The 8839-nt window shown below is 38.5% G+C and overlaps 1 protein-coding gene across 1 annotated transcript; it reads left to right on the top strand.

Moving 5' to 3' along the window:
* Positions 1-849: 849 nt before the first annotated feature.
* LOC106535487 (macrophage mannose receptor 1) lies at positions 850-8588 on the top strand (the record flags this gene model as incomplete). The annotated part of the gene is made up of 3 exons (XM_014032495.1): positions 850-1195; positions 6168-6548; positions 8425-8588. Coding segments are annotated over exons 1-3 (891 nt in total), but the record flags the coding sequence as incomplete, so codon positions are not given.
* Between the last annotated feature and the right edge of the window lie 251 nt (positions 8589-8839).

Raw genomic sequence — 8839 nt, 5'->3', positions numbered from 1 at the left:
TGAAAATGGATATGAAGCGCCTACAACAAGACGTGCAGGTGAGATCCCTCTCGTAACATTATCCCACCCCCTCTTATTTATTCTCATACACTTCATTTCATAGATTGCTAATACTTCACTTCTGCTCTTGTCATACTCAGACGAGATGGAATAGCAGTCTCTACATGTTGCAGAGCCTACTAGAACAAAAACGGGCTCTCAGTGTCTTTGCAGCTGAGCACACTTTACCAGCAACACTGACCGCCAGTCAGTGTAAATTGATGAAGAAGACAGCTTGCTTGCCCCCTTTGAACAGTTGACTAGGGAGTTGCAGTCTCTCTGCTCACAAGCAGAGAGACTGCAACTGCAGCTGATGTGATCCCTGCCATAACAAGTCATTTGTATTTTTGTTTATATTGTATTGATACTGTTTGAAACTAACCATTCATTCATTCATTAGTCCTCAAACATGTTCTGTCTCGGGAGGAGGATGAGGAGCAGGGAATCAAGACCATGAAGACTCTCCTTGAGGCAGTCGAAAAGCGCTTTGCTGATTTTGAAACTGAGCCAGTCTTCTACATCGCCACTCTTATAAATCCCAGATACAAAGATCGGCAAGTACAGTWAAATTAAAATGCACCTTTTGTACATTAATTTTATATAAAGTCAAATCATTACCAACCAACGCCAATATTAAGCAAATTTATTTATTTTTAGTTCCCTTTTTGTTAACATATGGTTCTATAGTTAGATCTTTAATCAAGGCAGTGGCCTAACTGAGGAGCTGTGCTATGTGACATCTCTCGTCCTATGTTGATTTTAAAAGTGTTATTTTTGTGTATTTTTAACTTCTTCACAAAGTCAGCCAACATGACACTGGCAAAGGAACACCTCATCCAGGGGGTGGCAACAAGAGCCACCAGTGCAGTGTTAGAGGAAGCAGGGAATGCAGCAGAGCCAGTAAGCAAGGCACCACGGAGTGAAGCATGCAGCAGCCTGGACAGCACCYTTGAGGAAATCTTACAAGAGAGGCAGTCACAGGCCCGGTCCGTGAGTAGCACATCAGCAGAACTACAGGTACAGACCTTCCTCTCAGAGCAAACCACCCCTAAGAAAAGCAACCCACTTCAGTACTGGAAAGAACATGCTAATCAGTTCCCCTCCATGGCTGCTGTTGCAACCCAGTACCTATGTGCTCCTTGCAGCTCTGTGGACAGTGAGAGACTATTCAGTGCTGTTGCTAATATCCTTGATGAGCACAGAAACAGACTCAAACCTGAAAAGGTAGAGATGTTGGTTTTCATAAAGAAAAACATACACTTGCTTCTGTGAAGCCACAGGAGGAGAGTTAAGGAGTGCAGTTCAGAAAACCTTATTTTATAACACTGACACGTTAAGTTTCTTTTTTAAGTTGAGCGGCTTATTTTAAATTAGACATTTCTTACTGTTGCACTAAACTTCAATGTGAAGAATTTATTTTATTTCTTATTGATTGTTCAAGCTACCTCACAGAAGTACTCTGTTAAATGTTATAGTATGGTAAATAAAATAAAAAATAAGGGACATCCTGGATCTGTTTCTTTTCTTTTCTTCGTTTTAAAAATGTATTTTAGAAGTATCGGATTGGGACTCGGTATCGGCCAATACTCAAATTAAAGGACTCGGACTCGGGGGTCAGAAAAACCCGATTGGGACATCCCTACTAATAACCACTAATAACGTCCATTTAATGGACTGATAACGTCAGAACCCACTGGCAAAGCACCATAGTCAGCATTGTAAATAAGGCCTAGAATAGAGGTGCTTCATGGTGGCACAGTTGGTAGAGCTGTTGCTTCTCAGCAAAAAGGTTGCTGGATCAAATCCCGGCCAGAGACCTTTAGAGTTTTCATGCTCTCACCATACATGTGTGGGTTTTCTCAGGGGACCAAAAACATAAATGTTAGGCTAATTGATAAGTCTATATTGCCATTGAATTATCTCTCTGTAAACTTTGAATGGCTGTATATGTTCCTGCGATGGACTTGTGACCAGTCCAGTGTATCGTCACCCCCCCCCCCCACACACACACACACACTGTAACAACTGGACGTGGGCATCAGTGACCCCCTGCAAGGAAGCAGCAGGTAAAGATGATAAAGACAAATAGTTATTTAAAGTTTATTCAACATAAAGCTTCTGGTACTTTATTTTGTGGCGGAAATTGTAATATAAAAGTAACCCCTACACTGGACAACTCACGTCTAACAAAAAAGACCAATTCAGAGTCAATGTGCTTGTAAAAAGTGTTTTGTGAGGCTGGCGAGGTAAACTGAAAAATGCCTACAGTATCTAAAATATATATATATATGTGTGTGTGTGTGTGTGTGTGTGTGTGTGTGTGTGTGTGTGTATGTGTGTGTGTGTGTATGTGTGTGTGTTTGTGTGTGTGTGTGTGTTATGTTATTTAACTTTAGTAAAATATGTTGTGTCAAGTGTTGTGCTTCAGAATTTTGTCAGTTTAAATCACACCAATTTAATGGACCATAAATGTGAAACAATTTAATGATTAACGATATGCAGATGGATAAAATGATTATTTATAAAGGCTGTGAACTGTATATCCTCCTTTGCTTATTTAGATGATAGTCTGAACAACCCTGGAGCTGAAGGTCACGCGCCTCATTTCCCCACCTCATGGGCACACTGCAAATGAGGTGACAACGTTCAGTTTGCATAATTACTGAGGGATTTCCTAAACCACTATTAGCAACCAAGCATAGAAATCCAAGAAAAACAACAGCAACCAAATCAGTAGAGGAAGCAGATGTTTGATGTATTTATTTAACACATAAGAAGTAAAACAAAGAATACAACAACAATTCAAAATGACATATTTCACGTGCAAGAGAATGGTAAAAGCCTAAACAGGCTTATGTAAAATCCACTCCCAATCAAATCAAACTACAACACAACAGTAAAAAAACAAACAAAATAGAAATAACCACACAAATAAAATAACAGATCTGTGAAGTGAACACTTGTGTTAATAAAGATTGCCCACTGTAACATGAAGGGGAATAGATAATTTGAAATCTAAGTTTCAGAGTCATTAAAGGAGACGTGTCAAAATCCACTTTTTTAGCCCTCAAGCAAAGATACGTAGAGTACCCAAAAGTTGTACTCAAGTAAGAGTAGCACTAATACTTCTACTACTACATATTTACTCAAGTAAAAGTAAAAATTAGTCGTCCAAGAAATTATTCAAATAAGATCAAATAACACATTCTCATGTCGGACTGGTAACATATATACGTCTACATGTTGACGCACGGGGGTTACCCCGCGCATCCGTCCTTGCCGCCCGCGGCTTTTCCGGGTTTGCGCAACGTCTGAGGTTAACATGGGGAATCAGGATTAATGGTTAACTTTAGGGTCTGTGGTTAACATGAGGGATCAGGATTAATGGTTAACTTTAGGGTCTGTGGTTAACATGAGGTTAGGGGTTAATGGTTAACTTTAGGGTCTGTGGTTAACATGAGAGATGTGGTTAACCTGAGCGATCAGGGTAATAGTTAACTTTAGAATCTGTGGTCAGGGTTAGGCTCTATAAGGCTAGTAGAAGTTAAATTTAGGGTCTAGGATGGTTAGTTTCACGTAATTCTACTCTTCGCCCCATCTCGTACAGAAAGGACGCGCGGGGTACTCCCCACACGTCAACATTATGACGCTTGATCAAGCGTCAATATCTTGACGCGGGGGGCATGAGAATGGGCTCTAAAACTAAAATAAAGAAAATTATTACAAATAACATAACAAAATAAACTTCAGCAGAAGAAACACTTTTCTAAGTCAAATTTTTCTCATAATGAAACTAGAGTAAAGTAATTCCACTCACTGTATCTACTGTTCACGTGTACTGACCTCCAACTGTCTCAGCAGATAGGAAATATTAGAACAACAAAGCTTGTGTACTAACAAGAGGTCTGACTTCAACATAAACTGCAGGTGTCTCTGGTGCATTTCAGGTTCAAAACATGTTTGTTCTTTATTCAGTGACGTTACTTACAGTGAGTATTCATAATATTTACTGAAGTAAGAGTAGCAATAATTCATAATAATACTGTATTACTCAAGTAAAGTAAAAAGTAGAGTGTAGGAAAACTACTCCTTAAAGTACATTTTTCCCCAAAAAAAGTTACTCGAGTAAATGGTAACTGAGTAATTGTTACTAGTTACTACCCACCTCTGCCCTTAAATATATTTTGTAGTGTATTTGGAGTCTCTAGTAGTGCAGAAAAGTTTAGTCTTTTGTTGATCCCTTTCACAGATCTGTGACAAATGATAGCGAGAAAACAAATGAAGCTAAAGACAATAAAACTAATAACTGATAAAATTAAATCTTGAGTTCATGGTGTCAAAAATACAATAAGACATAAGGTTTTGCTTCATTAGGAATTTTTCCCCCATGGTCCCACCTTTTATGTTTTAGGATTATAAATGACCAGTAAATGTTTCAATTTTAGTTTGAACTAAAGAACACAAGTAATAAATGTACCAATTTTAAAAAGTGAACAAATATCTGGAGAAAAAGAGATTAAGTCTGATAAAAATGATGAGCTAGTCTTAACACAGCCTAAGACCAAAATGATGTCCACATGTCAGTTCAATAGTAATTAAATCGGTGGTTATTTCTTAGAATTCAAGGTTAAAGTCAAACACAAGCTCAGTTTGTGTGTGATGTTCCCATTTTCTTTGAAAGCCGAAAAGAAATGAGTTTGAGTTTGCATAAAGAGCAAGTGCAGTGACAGGCAATAAAAGTGAGGATGAGTCCGATCCGGTCACAAACTCAAGCAAGGAAGCCACAAGAAATAACAGCTGGACTTTTCCCAAATCCAGGTAGGTCTAATGAGATTAATCTTTTCTTTGTGAATTTTCTACATATTTGATTTTTATGAAGCTGGAAATCATATTTTAAGAAAACTGGTTGCAAATCCAAGTACTCTGAAAAATATGAACATAACTTTTGACATCAAAAAGAAAAAATAAGTAGGTCCTCTGGATGGGTTCTAGAAGAATCCATCCAGAGGACCTAATTATTTTTTTCTTTTTGATTTTTTTCTACCTGGATTACTGAGAAGCATCAGGACATAACTTTTGACACATCATTTAATCCAAACCATGCTTTGTCTAAATACTTTAATAGTGATGTTGCAAAATAATCAGTTTTTTATTGCCTTTTTTTTTTCCATTGATCAGAGAATATTCAGTGTCTTGAAAATATTTTAATTTTTCAGAATGGAGAAATCGGTGCTGTTGCTACTCACTTTCTCAGGTCAGTCTCTATGAGTTGTAATAATCTAATTCTGAATTATCTCACTTTTTATTTGCATATATGAATCCGTTTAAGACGTCCTTCAGTTGGTAAAATAATGAAAATATGTAATCACAGCCTAAAAAAAATCTATTTTTATTAGAGATCGATACATCTGCCTGACAATATTTACGTTTTTTTCTTGTATTAGCCAGAGTTGTAAAGTAAGTACAAATACTTTGTTACTGTACTTAAGTAGAATTTTTGGGTATTTGCCCTTTACTTGAATAATTACTTTTCAGCCCACTTTTTACTTCTACTTCTTACATTTTCACACAATCATCTGTACTTTCTACTCCTTACATTTTAAAAAAGGCAATAAGTAGAAAGTCATTACTTTTATTAAGCTTGTTATTGTAAAAAAATAAATACTATCCATATAAATTGTGCCTCCCAGATAGAGTGAATTTAATTGTGGTTGAATGAGAAGTATAATTATAAAATTCTGATACCATATTAGTTTGAACACAAAGAAGTCATGTCACACTCCAGCAGGACATAATCAGTAAAATAAAAGGACCGTACTTGTATTTCATGAATTATATTATTGCGTTTGGCTGCAATCCTCGGACGCATTTTTATTTTGGGGAAAAGGTTTGGGCAGCCTTGATATATGTATATAAACTGAAACAGCTAGACTGGTGCATCTTAAATTTAACATAAATTAATTATTTTAATATGATATAGTCATTTATGCATTTTTTTTGGGGGGGGGGGGTCTTTACAGAAAACCTAACTGCTCATTTTAAATCAACACCAGCCTGGGCCTTAAAAAACCTGTATGAATGGATCTCTATTTTTTATTACACATTAACTAAAACTTTGTTTCTCTTAGGGCTTTATGTTCTATCTACAAACATGTTCAGAGAGTACCACTACATGAACATCTCAAAGACGTGGGCAGAAGCTCAGAACTTCTGCAGAGAGGTGTATACGGATCTGGCTACTGTGGACAGCCAAGACGAGAACATCAGGCTGCTGCTGCTTGCAGCTCAGGAGCCTGGAAAACATGCTTGGATAGGGCTTTATGATGACACAAAGAGCTGGAAGTGGACCATGGGAGGTGGTCGGTACGACGGTGAACGTGGTTTCTTCCACTGGGAAGCCGGTGAGCCCAACTATGAGGGCGGAAAGCAGAGCTGTGTGGTGATGAACTGGATTGGTTTTTGGCGTGATGAAATCTGCGAGACGGCTCGTCCTTTTGTCTGCTTTGATGGTACGATGGTTTTTGATTCAATACATGCAATTTTCAAAAAGTAAAATAACAACAAGAAGTTCTCAGTGTCAGGTGTTGCCAGATATTGCATGAGAAACAAGCAAATATGTGAACAAAAGATGTGAACCACCCACCATCTTTTAGACCTCTCAAAAAATAATTTTTTACCAAAAAAAGAATATTTTACCATTTTCCCATGTGACGGTGAAATCTCCCTCACCACCACCACGGCCTTCAGACTGGTCCACATGGATGATATTGGGAGAGGGAGCGGGAGAATCAAGTCTTTGTTGACATATCCTCCCGGGAATTTTTGTTAACTGCCGTTCAACCAAGGCCAGCAGCTGCTGGGATCCGAAAATTAAACACAATTGTTTTGGGACAAGCAGCCTCGATTTTCTTGCCATTTTAAAGTCTTAACTGCATCTCTGAAATGGTGAAAAAAATGCAAAATGTTCCTAATTTCATCACCTCTTCACCTCTTCCCGTATGAAACTTCACCCAGGTGTAATCCTACATCTGCTGAGCCGCGATTCTCGTCAGAATCACATCCAGTTTGCCACTTATCTCCCCCAACATCTGAGTCTGTGCATTGCCAGTATGGGAGATTCCGTCCATGTTTCCTGACAGCCTCTCACAGGCCCAGACTGCTTTCAGGATCGCTTTTGTTTTCCGATAAACCAGAAATCCGCCTCTGCCAATCGGCAGAAATCCAGTTATCATAAATCCAAATATGTACAAATCTTCCACTTCTTCAATGAAAAGTGGTGCCAAACAGATCAGGTTTCAGCCCCAAGAACCAGTGACCCAACCAGCAGCATCCATTCCACTGGGACAGCTATGTTCCCCACATTCTAATTTCAATGTGGAAAAAATAGTGTCAATTGCGTTCAGAGACCAGTTGATCAAATCCATAATTCCTTTTGTTTTCGGATGATAGGTAGAAGAAAGGCTTAAAAAGCTGTGAAGCAGGATAGGAGGGACAGGTTCGGGAGAAAGAGCAAAAAGTGTCCGACTCCTCTGAAGGCCAAGCAGATAACAGGCAAATAGGAAGTGAGATCTCTCTGTACCATCTTGTTGTTGACGAATGTTGCAACTTGTCAAAGTAGACATGTTCATTTAGTTGACAGAGACATGAGGAGTGCCCATGAAGGCAGCTACATTTTCCAAATAAGCCCAGAAAAACACAAACCAAGACTATCAATATTTTCAACCAAATGTACAAAACTTCTCAGCCCAAAGTTGCTTATAAGTGATAACTTGGCAAGTCTTGGTGGTGATGGTGCAAGCCCCAGTTGTGTGGGTTATTGGGGTGAGGGTGATGTTATGGCCTGTTGTACAAATCCTGATTTTTGTATTTGTCACAAGTTGTAAACAGAAAAATCAGCAGGGTAGAATCTACAAGTTTCTTTCTACAGTCCTCCATACAGCGAAACAAAAACCAAGAAGTTTCGTCATTGCAAACTTAAAAAAAACAACAAAAAACGCTCAGATATGATAAAAACTTTTGAATGAAGAATGTACGTCCTGTGTGCTACACTTCTTCTCATGCCATTTCTGCTACATGGCTGTACTTTTGCAGTAGCAACACCAGAATTAAAAGAACTGTAGAGTGCCACACTCCTGAAGCTTTGGAATTAAGGGTGATTTTGTTCTCTTGACCACACACAAAAAAAGTTGGAAATGGAACAAAGGATCAAAAGAAATGTTATAACTATTGATATACAGAGTACAACATAAGCCTCAAACTAATGAACAATGGGCAAAATAAAAAAATGACAGGCAGGTATGAAAAACTAGAAAAGACAATATATCAGATTAACTATTTGTTGATTCTACAGCTTAATTAATCATTTCATTCTTCTTTCTCTTCCAGAACAAGGCCCCTCCAACTACATTTTAGTGAAAGATTTTATGACCTGGGATGTTGCGAGGAATTACTGCATGTCCAAATACACTGATCTAGTCACAGTGATGAACCTAAATGAGAATAATGAAATCTACCCAATGCTGACAAGAAATGTCTGGATTGGTCTTCGCAGAAGTCTTTGGAGCAACTGGTCTGACCAGAGCCTCACAACTTTCAGAAACTGGTACACAGACCAGCCTGAGAACCAGGGTAACACCCCGACTTTATGCGCTGCGGTCAACACGACCACAGGAACGTGGTGGGATGACAACTGTAACACAAAACAGGATTTTATCTGTGAAAAACTGATTCCATCGAGGAGGAGATTCAAGCTGAGGCTTCAGTCTGAGACGGACCTGAATGATCCTGCCAAACAGCAGCA

The sequence above is a fragment of the Austrofundulus limnaeus genome, unplaced genomic scaffold (genome assembly GCF_001266775.1).
Source record: "Austrofundulus limnaeus strain Quisiro unplaced genomic scaffold, Austrofundulus_limnaeus-1.0 Scaffold1469, whole genome shotgun sequence".
NCBI lineage: Eukaryota > Metazoa > Chordata > Actinopteri > Cyprinodontiformes > Rivulidae > Austrofundulus > Austrofundulus limnaeus.
Note: the sequence above shows the minus strand (reverse complement) of the source record. Positions and strands in the feature narration are given on the sequence as shown.